Here is an 18,200-nt window from a genome sequence, read left to right as displayed (position 1 = left end):
CAGCAGCTGGCACCACTCACAGTCCCAACCAGGAACCAGGAAAGTTGCCTTTTGAGAGGGGTACCCCACAAGAGGCTTCCTCCCTCCCTCCTCCCTCCCTCCCTCCCTTCCTCCCTTCTTTCCTTCCTTCCCTCCTCCCTCCCTCCCTTCCTCCCTTCTTTCCATTCTTCCTTCCTTCCTTCCTTCCTTCCTTCCTTCCTTCCTTCCTTCCTTCCTTCCTTCCTTCCTTCCTTCCTTTCTGAGAGCTTGGGGATTCTGAGAAGCCTTTGAAATGGTACACATCCATCCATCCATCCATTCACTTTTTTTTCTTCTGGAAAATGTTTATAGTTTCTGAAAGATTCTCGATAAACTCCCTGCTTCTGATCAGGTTAATAACACCCAGAGTCAAAGGACACTGTACTGTGAAGTCCTCTGTAACTACACAATTTTTAACAGATGGTAATTCTACCCTCAGGCAAAAAAAAAGTCATAATATTATCATTGGCGGGCTGTTTGTGTTCAAGCAATATTGCAGCAATAAATCTCTATAATGATGCTGAATTGTAAATTATCATCTGAGTTTTGCAAACATACTAAATGTGGTGGATCTAAAGGGGGCTTTTCTTAGAAAGCAACAGCAGATGCTTTCACTGCACCATTAACTTGCTACTCCAACAATGAAACAGTTTTGTTTATCTTGAGATTTAGAAGCTCAAGGTTCTTTTACTCCCTATACCCCTAAATATGAGGGAACACCATGACTCAGCCACTCCTAAAATGACTGTTCACTTTGTCTTTCGGGGTTTGGTCCTGTGGTTGGAGGACCACCAGCTAATCCGACCACAAGAAGCCTGAAGGCGGAGGGATCCGGCATGCCTCCCAAGAGGATGACGTCATTATATCAGCCAGCACAGTCCACAGTGCAATGCAGAGAACTCAAAACCCCTGTAAAGCACCCAGCTAAAAGCTGGGAACTTCCTCTGTTGGTAGAATGCTCGACCGACAAGCATGAAGCCCCGGTAAACCAGGTGTGATGTCCTACTCCCGGAAGCCACCAGTACTAGAAAGATGGAGTCAGAGTAGGAGGAGTTCTAAGTCATCCTAGTTTCGCTTAGGGAGCTTGGGGTCAGCCTAGGCTACAAGAGACTCTGTGTATAAAGACTCTAAGCCGAGAAAGGAGCTGGGCTATGCGTCTCTTATGTGAAATACGCTTCTGAAGTCTTTCAGACATCCCTTTCTGCTCAAAAGTGGGAACCCAAGCAAGTTACTCACCAGAGGCAGGTGGCTGGTCACTGGGGGAGCTCCCAGACCCTGAGGCTCCCCTCTCTGAGCTCGGAAGCTTCGCATCAGCCCTGTCCTGGGACCGCACTCCAGGTTCTGCCATGCTGGCTGCCCCGTCACTGGGAAGGCCCATGCTGTAGCCACACTGGGGCAATGGTCCACATTTCAGGGACCCGGGAAACGGTTCGTGGTCCTCCCCAGGAGTGTTCCCGCTGCCTGTGTATCCATCTGCTGAGCTGGAGCCGACCACCCAGGGAAGGCAACTGTCACCCTCTATTTCTTTTGTCGGGTGCTTTTCAGGGGACACAGGCATGTCATTAGTTCTGCTTGGAGGCTCAGTGAAGTCGCAGCCTTCAGAATCCACCATGCTTTCAGTGCCCGTGAAACACTGGCTCAAGCTGTCATTCTCCCCGACCTCCAGGGGCTCCCGGAACAGAGGCGTAGCTTTGCTTCCAGGCTGGATTAGGAACAGCGAACCATTCGAAGATGGCTGCGACGGCCGGTCTGTGTACTCATCCTCTGTGGGAATCTTCCTTGCGAGGTCCCCCTGCATCTCAACCTCGCTGACCAAGGTGAACGTCCTAGCATCTCTGCCTTCTGCCCAGGGCCCACCTGACACACACACAGGCCCACAAACGCCAGCGCCGTCTTCTGGGACCATCTTCTCCTCCCGAGTCATTAGTAAGATGCCTTCACACACTTCTTGCTGACTGGAGGTTGCCGAGTGGGAACCAACACAGCGGTCCCCTGAGGACTCCTGGGGATGTGAATTCAGAAGGCAAAGGCCTTAATATCCAGAATTAGCGCTACATGTTCACGTAACAACTGCTGACAATACGAACTGTTTCCACCCTGGCCAGTGCAGGTGCCCCATCCTCTATGGCTGTATTTTTGCTGTATAAAGTTACAGTATATGAGAAACGTCTAGAAAGGGGAACCACCAGAAGTTGACTGGAACTTTTCTGCAAGGACTAGCATCTACACACCTACACAAGTGAAGAGCCACCCCAAGCAATGCCTGCCCACGACTTCAGTCTGTAATGAAGCAACAGCACCAGGCCACCAAACACTGAGCCTCAGGCAGTTGCTCTGCGACTTAGTTCAGCACTTTATATAATTCAGTAAGTGAACAAGCCTACTGGGAGTGAGACGGGTCAGGCGTGATTCTGGGAAGGACGAGTCAAGCAGGAATAGCGAGAGATGAGAACGGATCGTGTGGTATTGGAGCTGAGCTATAGAAATCAATCTAATGTCTGTAGTTGACACATTTTTATATGTAAGATGCAAAGGACAAACTACAATCATTGACATTTTAATGTCAAATGTGAAGTGGAAAATAGTTGTCACTATTAGGTTTTTTGCTGTTTTGCTTTGGAGTTTTGAGACAGGGTCTCATGTGCCTGAGGCTGGCCTTATTGTGGAGTAAAGGGTGAGTCTGAACTTCCTACCCTCCTGCCGATATCCCCCAGACACTTGGATTCTGGGCCAGTACCACCATGCCCAGTTCATTCAATGCTGGCACTGAACTCAGGTTTTTGTGCCTGCTTGGCAAACGCTCTCTCAGCTGACATACATAACCAGTGCCACCTTTGAACAATGCGTATTCATTTAGTTATTTATTTACTTTAAAGGAGAAAGTAAGCAGAGATGGGCATTCGTTTTCTTCTTTTTAAAAAGATTTGTTTTTATTTTTAATGTGTGTGTGTGTGTGTGTACACGTGCATGTGTGTCTGTGTGTGTCTCTGTGTCCGTGTGTCTGTGTGTGTGTCTGTGTGTGTGTGTCTGTGTGTGTCTCTGTGTGTGTCTGTGTGTGTATGTGTGTGTGTCTGTGTCTGTGTGTGTGTCTGTGTCTGTGTGTGTGTCTGTGTCTGTGTCTGTGTGTGTCTCTGTGTGTGTACATGTGCGTGTGTGTCTATGTGTGTATGTGTGTGTCTATGTGTGTGTCTGTGTGTGTGTGTCTGTGTGTGTCTGTGTGTGTGTGTCTGTGTGTGTCTGTGTGTGTATGTATGTGTGTCTGTGTCTGTGTGTGTGTCTGTCTGTGTGTGTCTGTGTCTGTGTGTGTGTCTGTGTGTGTCTCTGTGTGTGTACATGTGCATGTGTGTCTATGTGTGTGTCTGTGTGTGTGTGTCTGTGTGTGTCTGTGTGTGTATGTATGTGTGTCTGTGTGTGTGTCTGTGTGTGTGTCTGTGTGTGTGTGTGTGTGTGTTGCTCTAGGAGTCCAGGAGAGAGCACAGGATCCCCTTGGGCTGCAGGCACAGGTTGTAACCACCTGTGGCTGTGAGCAGCCTAACCTGAGTTCTGAGAACTGAGCTCAGGTCCTCTGGAAGAGCAGTCCAGCCTCTTAACCACAGAGTCATCTCTCCAGCCACAGATGCTTTTTATTTGTCTGTTTGATTGGTTTGGTTTGGTTTTTCATTCTAGTAAATTTACTGTTGGACAAAGACTGTGTAACCTTAATGTGCATGTAGATATTTGCAAATAGAGGACCACACCACATCCATTCGCTCTGTGGGGATTCCAGGCTCACTTTGTTTGCATACAGGAAAAGTAAAGAACGAATCTGTGTGATAAAGTGTAAGCTACAGGTGAAGTTATGCATTGTACCAGGATGTGCATTACTTAATATCTTTTGATAATTTTTGAAATTAAGTCAGAGTAGAATATATTTTAAAGAACTGCAGAGTAAAGAAAAGTCATAAATGGTGCCTCCTAGTCTCTGTATTAGGTGATCAAGGTCAGTTCTAAAAAGGCACACACAGAGATCACAGAATTGGAGTGGAGACTACTGTATGGCCCAGGGGTAGCATGTTTCCCTAGCAGGAGGAAAGGCCATTCAGTTCTCAGTCTGGGGCTCAGCGCAGAGGTGGGCGTGGGGCGTAATGAAGATGTTAGGCTCCGACTGACTCCGCAGGGATCAGTTCTGGACTGGCGCTTTAACTGCCTGGTAGGCAGTGTGCTCCATAGTTGCCTAGTTACGGCTCCAGAGCCTGTGGCCGTGCTTAAAGGAGGCATTAGCCATGTTTACCTTATGTCCACTTAGACTGCCGCAAGCATCATTGACCCAGTTCCACAAGTTAGCTGAAAGAAAAGGAGAAGAGAGCTTTGGGTTATACTTTTCTCCTCATTTTTAATATAGAATGTTTTCTATATCTAGCTAGTACATCTTGATGTTACAGGATAAACTTGAGGGCAAAGTTGGCACCATAATAAAATAGATTAAGTTATCCATTGTGTCAAGGGAGACTTTTATGTGGCAAGAAGAACTTATGTTGACTAAATTAGCAAAAGTTCTCATCCAGTCCACTGTTCTCCGCTGAGTGTGTCTATCTCATACACCTGCTGCTACAGTCGTTGACCCGCATCTCCTCGTTGCCCTCCTCCCAGCCCTTCTCGCCATTGTGTTATTCTCCGTCTCTGTGTGCCACTGTGTAAACATAACCACTGCGAGTGCGACAGCCTGGTGTCAGCATCCCTGGGTATTTGGTTGTAAGGTACCCAGGGCTCGGTGGAGGGAGTGAGGCTCAGGGCAGAAAGCTTGTCTGGCATGGACAGTGCTCCAGTTCTAGTCTCAGCACGGACTGGGCGCAGGGGTGCAGTAGGAACTAGGACATGACTCAGTGACAGGATTCTTGCTTAACAAAGCAAAGACCTGAGTTCAAACTCCAGCACAGGGTTGTGAATCAACCAGTCAATTCAAAAGTCAACTGATTTAAACACTCTGAAGGCATCTTGCTTCTTAACAAAAACAGAACTTGCTGGTCTATACTGAGAAAAAGACTGTCAAAGTTAGTGTTTGGTCAACCTAGACACTGAGGCAAAGGGACCCTCAGTTGGAGGAATTGCCCCCGTCAGACTGGCCTTTGGACTGTCCGTAGAGCATTTTCTTGGTTGCTGACTAATGTGGGAGGGAGGGCCCAGCCCACTGTGAGAATGCCACCCTAGGCAGGAGGATCTGGGATGTGTAAGAAAGGTAGCTAAGGCGCTGGAGAGATTGAAGGGAGCTGTCTGGCTGCTCTTCCAGACAGCCTGGGATCAATTCCTAGCCCCTACATGTATGCTCACAACAATCTGTAACATCCGATGCCTCTGCCTTCTGAGGGGAGCAGGCACACATGTGGTGCACAGACTTACATGCAGACCACATACCCATTCACATCAAATAAACTTTAAAAGATTTTAAAAAGAAAGGCAGCCGGGTGAATGAGAGGAAACAAGCCCATAAGCAGCACTCCTCCATGGCCTCCGCTTCTGTTTCTGTCTCTAGGTTCCTGTCGTGACTTCTGAACTATAAAGTGTAAGACAGAAAGACAAACACAAACAAACAAATACCTTTGCGTTCGAAGTTATTTTTGGTCATAGTGTTTATCATAGCAACAGAAACTTGCTAGTAGTCCACCAGATACCAGTGACACAGCTGGGTCACGATGCTGGTAGACTACAGACATTCTTGCTACATTCGAAATTTTACTGTGTGTATGAGGAAGCAAGATTACCAAGGCAGGGGGACAAAGAAGGTGCTTCTGGCACAATTGTATATGAAGACGGAGTTTTATCTCATCCCTTAGGAAAATCCAATACTTTCATCACTAAGACTGAAGTCAGGAGCTGAAAATTATGCTTTTGTTTTTGCTTTTATATATCATGTGGTGTGCATGCACGTATGTATGTTTGCATGTATGTGTGCTGTGCATGCATACGCTTGTTCACATATGTGCCTATTCATTTGTGTGTGTGTGTGTGTGTGTGCATGCACGTGTGTTTGACACTGGCTATCTTTATGAATCATTCTCCACGTTATACATCGAGGTAGGTTGTTTCACTTAAACCCAAGGTTCACTAGTACAGATAATATAGCTAGGGATGCTCAAGGGATGCCCTTCCAACCTTCCCGGCCTCGTGCGCTAGGATTCCTGGGAAGCACCACTTCCCAGAACAGCCTCAGAATGATTCCCATTAGGTCACACAGGACAAAGTGTGGACTTGAGCTTTTCCTTCAGCCTCATCCATTGGTTCACTGTTTGACCTTTGGATTATAAACACTTGGCTTCCATAGACTCCGATCTTCTTCCCTTTCCCCTTCTCTGTCTGCTCCTTCTCCCCTGACACTCGCCTGCACACACACACACACACACGTGAACACACACACACTCACATCCCCCTATCTTTTTTTTCTCCTCACCCCATCACCCAGTGCTGAGGATCAAACCCAGGGTCTTCCTTATGCCCGGGGAGCTCTCTACCACTGGGCTGCAGCCCCGAGCCTTGGACATTGGTTTTAAAGACAGGATCTCAATACCAAGGTTGTGAGTGTCTGGTCACTGTGTGCTTTACTTGTTAAGCCCGATGTGTACATCCCCAAACCTACCTAAGCTGAAAAGATGGAACCAACACCACGAAATTGTCCTTTGACTTATAGCTACGTGTGATGCACATGTGCCCATGCACACATCATGAACATACAATGTAAAAAAAATTAAATTATTATGATATATCTGAAAAAAACTGGCAGAACTCTATTTAAAACCACACATCTCTTAGCAATGCCATACAAAGGTAAAACAAGATGTGACTTTTTTTTTTATGTATGGAGCCATTGCACAGAAAATCTGACAACTATACAGACCCTGTCAGCAAGAACCATCTGTTTTGATGTATGTGACTGACTACGGTTGAAGATGTGACATTTAAAAACATGATCAAACCTTTTGCAGATATCCCCCAAAAATGGAGTAACATTGGTTTTTCTACTTTACATAAGCCCCTAAATTCTAAAAATGTAAAGTCACTTACCATTATAATTTTAGATTCATACTTCGAAATAGTATCCCAGTCAAAACTTCCCCCACCCATCCATTTATCTGAGCATGTGCCTCTGTTTTATTTATTCATTCATTCATTCATTCATTCATTCATTCATTTATTTATTGGTTTTTTTGAGACAGGGTTTCTCCGTGTAGCCCTGGCTGTCCTGGAACTCACTCTGTAGACCAGGCTGGTCTTGAACTCAGAAATCCTCCTGCCTCTGCCTCCCAAGTGCTGGGATTAAAGGTGTGTGCCACCACTGCCCAGCAGTGCCTCTTTAATGGGTACATTTCCAACGGGGTGCATTACAGAATTAGCTAGAGTCCTTGTGTTTGAAATGCTGCACAGAGACATAAAGTGGTTCTCAGCAGCAGCACAGGAGCAATTTCAGAAAGGCTGAGTATTATCCACTTACAAACACAATGTTGCCCTTCAGTGTTCCTCATTATTGTTGCTACTAGAAAACAAAGAATCAAACACAAATGTGCTTTACTTTCTGAACCTAAATCTGACCCTCCAGGGGGGGGACCTCATTTAAAGGTGGAAGGAATGAATCAACTCCACAGAATTGCCCTCTGACTTCCACATATGCACTGTGACACATACGCACATACATCATGAATACATACAATAAGTAACATTTATAGTCACTTATTTTATGTGATTGGTGTTTTGCCTGCATGTATGTCTGTAGAAGAGTGTCAGGTCCCCTGGGACTGGAGTTAAGACAGTTGTCAGACATGAGGTGGGTGCTGGGAATTGAACTAGAGTCCTCTGGAAGAGCAGCCAATGCTCTTAACCACTGTGCTACTACTCCAGCCCCATAAACAAAAATTTAAAAAGCAGATTCTGTGATAGTCATGGATAATCTGCTCATGTCCTGAGATGCTCCCCGGGGAAAGCACCATGCTCTTCACGGCCATTTTCAGACACCAGCATGGACACCATACCTGTCAGCACTTTCCCTCCCTTCCTGTAGTAAACGCCGAAGACGATGGCAGCCACTACGACCATAGAGATGAAGAGGACCAGAACGATGAGACTGGGCAAGTAAACGTGGACCTCTGTGTGGGAAGAAAACACGGGATTAAAGATTATCCATTTTACCAAATTAAAGGATGAAGTCCTGTAAATCCAACCCGAGAACCAAGGCTGTGGGTGTGGAGGCAAACAACAGTGGAAGCTCCCACCCTAACTGCAGAGAGTTCCCAGATGTCAGAGGATGACCTCTGTAGCTCAGCCCACGCTGCCCAGGGGCCTCCCCTCTGGGCAGGACGAGCCCAGACCCAGGTCCCATCTCTACTTTAGAGTAAGTTCAACGCCATCCACCATGTTATCATGGCCCTCTGAGTCCGTCCTTCACCACCCTGATTTCCTTGTTTGCAGCCTGCTATTACTGCTCTGTAGCCTGGTTCTGTTGCCACATTAGAAGGGTCTTTTCCAGTCTGCTCTTTTCTGAGATACAGCCTATTCCCTACTCAGACCCTCTCATCTAAAGCAACCAGACAGAAGCCTGTTAACCAGAAACCTTCAAAACACTATTTAGATTAGCTTAATCTACAGACACTCACAGATAAGACTCTGGCTCACAGCCAAAGTCTAACAAGTCACTCTCTTTGGCTTGATCCAAATCTCTACATAGACACCCTCATTATGACTATCACTCTACCGTGCCTGGGGAATGGCACTGACATTTATGTCTATAGCTTACCCCTAGCTCAGTATAAATACACACACACACACACACACACACACACACACACACATATATTTACATATAATACATATATCTGTATATATAATAAATATATATTATTAGTGTTTATAGCTTACACCTCAGTGTAAATATAGATATAAATGATATAGATATAGATATTGATGATATAGATATAATCAAGTAACCCAGCATGTGAAATGTACTGTGTCAAATTTACATCAGATAAAACAAAAAGGAGAAGGATTAAGAGTAGGAGGAGGAAAAGGAGGAAGAAGAGAGGAAGAACAGCAGTGCACATAGGCAGCGCACAAACCCAGATGCAGTCAACATAGCTATAACAGAAAATAAAAAAGAATGAATCTTTTAAACCATAAGATAAAATACTAATGAAAAATGAAAATAATACCAAGATGATAGTGGACAAAAGGAACGATGAAAGCACAAATAAGTCCCTGCAAACACAGTGTGTCACTCCAGAGAGACCACTGCAGACACAGTGTGTCACTCCAGAGAGACCACTGCAGACACAGTGTGTCACTCCAGAGAGACCACTGCAGACACAGTGTGTCACTCCAGAGAGACCACTGCAGACACAGTGTGTCACTCTAGAGAGACCACTGCAGACACAGTGTGTCACTCTAGAGAGACCACTGCAGACACAGTGTGTCACTCTAGAGAGACTGCCTTGAGCAAAGTACCACCCCACAGCCCTGCTGCTCCTACCCTTGGGTGGTCTTCTCAATGTCAGGGAAGAGCTGCAGACCACATCTGATTCTGTCGTCCCTTGGTGTGCTTCTATCTTTCCAAGGAGAGTGCAGCTGTGAGAGAAAAAGGCAGGCGATGACTGTGGTTTGACAATTTTAATTTAAAAACCAAACAAAAGAAATATCGCACTGAGCTTGAGTCCCAGCTCCTTCAGGAAGGGAAGACATATCTTTCCAGATGTTTGACTCTCCATCCTCACCACGGGAGCAGAAGCCCTCAGAGGTGGGTGGAATACTCCAAGAACTACTGAGAACACAGAGGGTAAGCATGAGGGACTTCAGTAAGGAGAATTCCAAATGTTGAGAGTTTTATCTGAAGATTAAAAAGTACCGTCTTCTCCACATGAAGCTTGAATGAAGTGCATTGGGAATCAGCATTAACAAGCGCTTCCTGGCTAAGCGTGGTGGTGTCCACCTGTATCCTGACAGTGAGCCCTGTCTCAGAGCAGTGCATGGTGGGAAGAAGAGAAGCAGAAGCAACGGCAGCAGCTTGTGGGATGGATAATGTGAGCTTTGAAAACATAAAGAATAGATGTGCAACTGAAGCTCCTTACACTTATCCCTGTATCAAACAATGGGGTGCAAGAGCGAGCCTGGGGATCTGATCCACATAACATGGGAGGTGCCATGTACGTATACACGCCATATATACATCAGTCCCTAACCCCAAATCCGATGACAGTCAGAATGTGAAACTCCTGGAGCACTGACATGAAATCACAGTAACAAATCTGACACCATGAGGTTTTATTTCACTTGTAAAAGTAATTTAGACCATGGCCGTGAGCCGTGAGAGGCAAGGCCTCTGGGTTGAGAGCCGGCATCCACCCCCACACCTCACAAGTTCTCAGTACACATCAAAACAGAGGCCAGAACCTGGGGAAAAGTCTGCTCAGTCTGGATGCCACCACACACCACGACCAAATTTATCCCTGCAGAAAACCCAGAACCGCTTACATGCCTGGCAACAGGAGCTTAGGAAGTCAACGCTGGTGCAATTCCACAGTGAGATACACGGCAGGTCTAAGAAGTCTCAGAGACTGCCAACTCAGCGTAGAAAGAAAGTCAGGTAAGCTGCAGTGCCAAAGTATTGATGAATATGAATATCAAGATAACCATAGACGGGAGAAAATGGAAGGCTCAGGTGAACCTGTTATTTAGCGTGTAAAGAGCTTCAAGACTGTGCAAGAGAAGCAAGGTGTTTTCAGTGCACACACACTTCCACAGACCAGAAGGCTGCAGTGCTGACGGAGTGGCAGTACAAGCTGGGGACAGCTCACTCAGAGATGCTATGCACAGCACACCTGGAGCCCTTACCCTCCACCCACACTAGCCCACCCACCGCCCACACATCAATAAACAACAAATAATTTTCAACTAAATATAGTCAGGTAAAGGAGAAAGATTCCAGAACTGAAGGTCATATATATCTGAATGGAAGAAGTGACACAAAACTCTGACACACGCTTGGCCCAGCAATGCCAGGTTCAGTCCCTACTGTGGCTTGGACAGAAGCTAACCACTGAACCAAGTCGATAAGAAGCTAACAAGTAACCAAGTAGCCAGGTAACACACTGAACCAGCCCTTCAGCCAGAGTGCTGAGGCTCACTGGTGTTAGCTTTCCTTCTAAGCTCCGCCCAACAGTTACCTGGCAACAGCCAGGTAGGCCTGGCTTGTTATATAAAAGGGACTGATTGCCCCCTCCTACTTCTCTCTGCCATTTTTTTTTGAAAAGCATGTTCTTTTATTGAAAAGGGAAGTAAAAACATTTTATGATAAAATTAAAGATTTATAAGGAAAATATTTCTGATAAAATATAAGAGATACATAGAAAAACATGTTAAAATGGGCAATTTTCATGGAAAATTGAAGAGTAAAGTGGTAGACATAAAAACATTGCTAAATTAATTGAAAAATGAAATAGAAACATCTTATGATAGAATTGAAGATTTATGTGGAAAATAATTCTGATAAAATTGTAGAAAATGTAAAAAAGCATGTTAAAATTGAAGATTACCATGGAGAATTTTATATATATATATAATAATGATAGGCATTAAAGTATTACTAAGTTGATTGAAAGTGGAATTATAAACATTTTCTGATAAAGTTGAAGACTTACATGGAAAATATTTCTGATAAAATTGAAGAAATATATAGACAAACATGTTAAAATTGAAGATTATCGTGGAAAATTATACAGATAAAATGATAGGCATAAAAATAATTCTAAGTTGATTGAAAGTGGAATTATAAACATTTTCAGGTAAAATTGAAGATTTACATGGAAAATATTTCTGATAAAATTCAATAAATATGTAGAAAAACATGTTAAAATTGACAATTTCATGGACAATTATTCAGATAAAATGGTAGATATAAAAAAACTTTTTAAATTGCTTGAAGGTGGAATTAAAAATATTTTGTGATAAAATCAGAGATTTACATGGAAAACATTTCTGATAAAATAGAAGAAATATGTAGAAAAACATGTTAAAATTGTTGGTTATCATGAAAAATAATGCAGATAAAATGGTAGACATAAAAATTACTAAATTAATTGGAAGAGGAATTACAAACATTATCTGATAAGATTGAAGATTTATATGAAAAATATTTTTATTAACTTATGTCTTTTTATTGGGGAATTGGGTCCATTAATGTTAAGAAATATTAAGGAATAGTGATTGTTGCTTCCTGTTATTTTTTATGCTATTTTTATGTTTGTGTGGGTATCTTCTTTTGGGTTCAATAGAAGATTACTTTCTTGCTTTTTCTAGTGTGTAGTTTCCCTCCTTGTGTTGGTGTTTTCCATCTATTCTTCTTTGTAGGGTTGGATTTGTGGGAAGATATTGTGTAAAATTGGTTTTATTATGGAATACCTTGGTTTCTCCATCTATGGTGATTGAGAGTTTTGCTGGGTATAGTAGTCTGGACTGGCATTTGTGTTCTCTTAGGGTCTGTATGAGATCTGGCCAGGATCTTCTAGCTTTCATTGTCTCTGGTGAGAAGTCTGGTGTAATTCTGATAGTTCTGCCTTTATAAGTTACTTGGCCTTTTTCCCTTACTGTTTTTAATATTCTTTCTTTGTTTAGTGCATTTGGTGTTTTGATTATTATTTGCCAGGAGGACTTTCTGATCTGGTCCAGTCTGTTTGGAGTTCTGTAGGTTTCCTGTATGTTCATGGGCATCTCTTTCTTTAGGTTATGGAAGTTTTCTTCTATAATGTTGTTGAAGATATTTACTGGCCCTATAAGTTGGAAATCTTCACTCTCTTCTATACGTATAATCCTTAGGTTTTGTCTTCTCATTTTGTCCTGGATTTCCTGGATGTTTTGGGTTATAAGCTTTGTGCATTTTGCATTTTCTTTGACTGTTGAGTCAATGTTTTCTATGGTATCTTCAGCACCTGAGATTCTTTCTTCTATCTCTTGTATTCTTTTGCTGATGCTTGCATCTTTGACTCCTGAATTCTTTCTAAGGTTTTCTATCTTCAGAGATGTCTGACGATAGATTTTGTTATGATTTCTTTATTGTTTCTACTTCCACTTTTAGATCCTGGATGGTTTTGTTCAGTTCTATCATTTGATTGATTGTGTTTTTCTGTAATTCTTTAAGGAATTTTTATGTTTCCTCTTTAAGGGCTTCTGCCTGTTGATCCATGTTTTCCTGTATTTCTGTAAGGGAGTTATTTATGTCCTTCTTTTTTTTACTTATGTCCTTCTTGAAGCCCTCTATTAGCATCATGAAAATCTAACTCTTGCTTTTCTGGTGTGTTGGGGTATCCAGGACTTGCTGTGGTGGGAGAACTGGGTTCTGATGTTGCCAAGTAGCCCTGGTTTCTGTTTGTAGGGTTCTTGACCATCTGGTTATCTTTGGTGATGGTTGGTCTTGCTGTCTCTGGCTGGAGCTTGTCCCTTCTGTGGACCTGTAAGCCTGTGTCCATATTCCTGGGAGACCAACTCTCTTCTGGCAGGGTCTGTGCACAGAAGGCTGTGGAGCCACCTGGCTTCCTGGTGCAAATGGCAGCCTGAAGACCTCTGTCCCAGCTGTTCCACTGATCTTATGCTCCGTGCACTCCTAGCTGTTCCCCTCCAGAGAGATGGTGGAGAGCTCACCTACCCGCTCAGAGCTGAAAGCACTGCTGGGAGATGGGAGATCACTCTCTCCTGGCAGACGTGCACAGAAGACTGTGGAGCTGCCTGGTGCAAATGGCTACCTCTCTGCCACTTTTGACTCTCTTCTCTCCCTAACCCTACCCCTTTCTCCTTTGCCCCCCACCCCTGCCTCTTTTCACTTGTTCGTGGACTCCCCCCCTTCTGTCTCCACTCCCTTCTCAATTCCCTTTCCCATGCCCCAAATAAACTCCATTCTATAATATACCCATTGAATGGCTGGTACCTGAGGGGGAAGGGATGCCTTAGCATGCGGCCCCTGAGGCACCCCTCCACCTCACCATACCACGCTCTACTAAACATATCCCGGGTCCTTTTTAGAAAACACAACTGGTCCTTGGGATTCTGCACAGTCACTTACTTGGTCCAAGGTTTGCATTTGTCTGTAGATGAAAAGACATCTGAGAAGAAGCCTAGGAGGCAGGGTGTGCACACCGTATCCTTGTTGAGCTGCACTGTCAAAAAACAAACAAACAAAAACAGATTAAAAAGCAAGGGAAACCAACAAATTGGGAAAAGATCTTCACCAACCCTACATCAGATAGAGGGTTAATATCCAATATATACAAAGAACTAAAGAAGTTAGACCCCAGAAAACCAAATAACCCTATTAAAAAATGGGGTACAGAGCTAAATAAAGAATTTTCACTGGAAGAACTTCAAATGGTTGAGAAGCATCTTAAAAAATGCTCAACTTCATTAGTCATTAGGGAAATTCAAATCAAACAACCTTGAGATTTCACCTTACACCAGTCAGAATGGCTAAGATTAAAAATTCAGGAGACAGCAGGTGTTGGCGAGGATTTAGAGAAAGGGGAACACTCCTTCACTGTTGGTGGGGTTGCAAATTGGTACAACCTCTCTGGAAATCAGTCTGACGGTTCCTCAGAAAACTGGGCACATCACTTCCAGAAGATCTGGCTATACCACTCCTGGGCCATACCCAGAGTATTCTCCAGCATGTAATAAGGATACATGCTCCACTATGTTCATAGCAGCCCTATTTATAATAGCCAGAAGCTGGAAAGAACCCAGGTATCCCTCAACAGAAGAATGGATGCAAAAAATGTGGTATATCTACACAATGGAGTACTATTCAGCCATTAGAAACAATGAATTCATGAAATTCTTAGACAAATGGATGGAGTTGGAGAACATCATACTAAGTGAGGTAACCCAGTCTCAAAAGATCAATCGTGGTATGCACTCACTAATAAGTGGATATTAGCCTAGAAAACTGGAATACCCAAAACATAATCCACACATCAAATGAGGTATAAGAAGAATGGAGGAGTGGCTCCTTGTTCTGGAAAGACTCAGTGAAGCAGTATAGGGCAAAACCGAACAGGGAAGTGGGACGGGGTGGATGGAAGAACAGGGGGAGAAAAGGGGGCTTATGTGACTTTCAGGTAGTGGGGAGCCAGAAAGGGGGAAATCATTTTGAAATGTAAATAAAAAATACATCGAATAAAAAAATACATAAAAAAAAAAAAAGCAAGGGACACTTAGAGATCCTCCAGGATGGTCCCTCGTCCCGTCCCTGGGGTGCTTCCCCCATGTTCCCGTCTGCCTGGCCAGGTCTATCTGCTGCCTTCAGCTCTTCCAGGCTTGGCTAGAGGAAGTGCTTATGGAATTTTCCTCAGGAACTGGCTTCTTTCGTCAGGACACTGAGACTAATGTCTAGCTAAGGCCAGCTCTGCCTTCAACATATTTCCCCTTCGGTCTTACATAGCTGGAATTTGCTATCTGGCTGTCTCCAGCCTTCATGGCTGCATCAGCCCTCGCCAGCAGGCAAATGTGATGCCACCACTATCTTTAAGGGACACCTGTTCTTCCAAATCCAAGGTATGTAATTCCTCTAAAGTCAAGGGGCAGGGAGTAGGTTTGGACAACAGTTCTGGTCCCAAGCTTGTTGGATATGGGCTATTAAGACACTATCCACTAAAAGGGTTATTATTTCAAAACTCAGAACAATTGAAGTGCCTGACTGTTAAATAAATGGTGACATGATCAGCTTCCCTTCACTGGGCTAAGGAGTGCAGCTTACCAACTATACCTTTTCCCCCTAAAAACAAACAAACAAACAAACAAACCAAGACCAACCTCATAAGTCTCTTCCTCCTAGACAAGAATTGGTGTCAGGCTTTTCTACCAATGGCCGATGCTGTGCTTGCTCATAGCACAGAGCTGATTACAGACAATATGTGAAGGGGGGGGGGGACTGAGCTGCACCCCGAGCAAACACAGACGCAAGTGATGCGAACGTGTGCACCTCGCCTTCATCACAGTACTCAGAGCAGACACTGCCCTGACCAGAGAGCTTCACTCTCATGTTCCTCCTAAGCTAAATCAGCACCTAAGAGATGCCTCAGGCTTCCCTCTCAGGTCTTTATTGTATCAGGCACACGGAAGCCTTGGTAAACACAAACAAACATTCCTGACGGCCATTGTGAAACAATTGGCCGGTACTAAACCCACAACTAACTTAGGAAATGAGTAGTATTCCTGTGACTTATTTTTCACAAATACAAACCTAAAATAATAATTAAAATTCATGGTACATGCCTGATAAGAGGTGTATGTTCGATTTTTATAATTTGGCTCAATAAATAAGATACATCGCCACACTGATATGGCCATGTGACCGACTTTCAAACAATTGTGAAAATGTCAGGACCATTTACCAACTAACATTAACTGAGACAGCATTTTAAAAGATGAACACTGGGGCCAGAGTTTGGTTCCCAGTGCTGGCAACAGTCCGCACACAGCTGCCCGCGATGCCCAGTGGATCCCAGATCTCTGCAGTCCTCCGACACTGGCGTCCACACTGCATGCCCACTAACAGGAGACATCACACTCCTATCTGCTCCAAACCCTGCCGTGGACCCAAGTCTTGGCTGTATGAAACTGAGCCAGGAGTTGAGATCCTGGAGACCATAAAACTGCCCTCACAGCCGCCTGGTCCTGTTTCTCTCTCTCTAGTGGAAAGAGCAGAAGTGTGGTCGGTCAAAGAATGGTACTGGCAACCAGGTCAGCTGTTTTGAATTCAAATACACTGCAAGTTGGGGCATGAACGATTGAGTCTTTTAGGGGTAGAGGAGAAGGTCTCTTGGAGCCCCGGCTGGCTTCAAACTCACTGTGTATCTAAGGATGGCCTTGATCCTCCTGCTTTAGTGCCAGCGTGCTAGGATTACAAGGATGTGCCACCATTCTAGGTTTTATTCAGTACTAGGGATCAATCCAGGGCTTTGTGCACAGAGTTGGTGAACATTCCACCCACTGAGCTCACATTCCCCAGTCTCAGGAGTGAATTTTTATTTACCTACTGTCAAAAGTGTATCTCTTCCAAGGCTTCAAGACTGAGAGAAATGTGAGGTCTCAAAGGCTGGCCAAAGGCTAACAGGGGTGCCTATTAACATCAAAGCTGATGCTGGAGGCCCGCAGGTTCTGCAGGTCCTGAGTCCCTCAGTCCCTGTTACAGGGTCTGCCTGGCTGGCTTACCCTGCCCCAACTGAATTCTCCAGCCCAGGGGCTGAGCTGATCTCTCCCCAGCTGCTCTTTCCTGTATCGTCAGCCATTTTGGTTACACTGCTCCTTTTTACCCTTTAAATCCTGACCTCTCCCGGGTCTCCTGGCTCTCCCCACATGGTGCAGCTCACCTGGCCTTTCCCAGATGTGTCTGCCTCTGGCTGGGTTCTCCTGTATGTCTCCAATAAACCTTCTCCTGCACATACCTAGGAGCAGTCATACCCTTTTTTACTCCTTTCTTTTTCCCCCTGCAAGAACATCTTCCAGAAATGATGATGTCCACACCTAGTTCACAGAGGTGGGAAGTCTGTGGCCAGGCCGAGGGCTTTGTCTATTCTAAAAGCAGAATTTGGAGGGAGTCGACCTGGTAGGGAGGTCTGTCTTTGCGAATTAAAAGCTCAGCTTGACTTTCCGAGAGCGCATGTGCAGATGAGTCAGGGCTGACGCAGAGGCCTGCCGCCATGCTGGATACATTCTTCCATGTGGACTCAAATGATTAATATTTTGATTTTCCCAGCCCTCGTCCAAGCACGCGGGCTTTAAAACCACCACGTCTTCAGGTGAAAGGCTGACAAGCACATTTGTTGCCCTCTGAAAACCTCCTTTGTGACACTTCTGAGAAGCGGGGACAGCCACCGACTCTCAGAAGCACTTTGGGAAGTTGAAAGGATTTCTGCGTCTGTGCTTTCAACAAAGCTGAGGGACACAATGGGGTTCTCAGATGACAGAGCATTAAAAATAGAACTGACTTCACGGCAGGAGTGAGCAAGGAGGTAGCACTCAGAAGGCGCTGGTGGACTGTGAGCTTCAGGCAGCTACACAAACAGGTCAGAAACTGGGCATGCTCATGGACACCGTGCTAAGGCATGACACGGATGAGAGAGACACTCGGCTCAGTACAAACCTCCACCCCCACCGGGCAAGCCTGCTCTCAAAGTTCAAAAGGT

At 44.7% G+C, this 18,200-nt stretch overlaps 1 protein-coding gene and 1 non-coding gene across 3 annotated transcripts in view; both read right to left on the bottom strand.

Annotated features, from left to right (window-relative positions):
- The window catches only part of Tnfrsf11a (TNF receptor superfamily member 11a), a 61,730-nt gene that overhangs the window by 9,691 nt on the left and 33,839 nt on the right, over positions 1-18,200 (bottom strand). Inside the window, exons 5-9 of one of the 2 annotated variants that reach the window (XM_052200790.1) lie at positions 14,084-14,177; positions 9,506-9,600; positions 8,016-8,129; positions 4,289-4,341; positions 1,255-2,020 (exon numbers count right to left, since the gene is read on the bottom strand). In XM_052200790.1, the coding sequence (XP_052056750.1) occupies positions 1,255-2,020; positions 4,289-4,341; positions 8,016-8,129; positions 9,506-9,600; positions 14,084-14,177 (1,122 nt within the window). The remainder of the gene's footprint in view (positions 1-1,254; positions 2,021-4,288; positions 4,342-8,015; positions 8,130-9,505; positions 9,601-14,083; positions 14,178-18,200) is intronic. The other variant, XM_052200791.1, reaches the window with a different exon arrangement.
- Positions 6,843-6,967, bottom strand: LOC127697984 (small Cajal body-specific RNA 14). Its single transcript, XR_007980639.1, has one exon. It is a non-coding gene; the product is annotated as a small Cajal body-specific RNA 14 (non-coding RNA).

The sequence above is a fragment of the Apodemus sylvaticus genome, chromosome 12 (genome assembly GCF_947179515.1).
Source record: "Apodemus sylvaticus chromosome 12, mApoSyl1.1, whole genome shotgun sequence".
Classification (NCBI taxonomy): domain Eukaryota; kingdom Metazoa; phylum Chordata; class Mammalia; order Rodentia; family Muridae; genus Apodemus; species Apodemus sylvaticus.
This window is presented reverse-complemented; position numbering and strand designations above follow the sequence as displayed.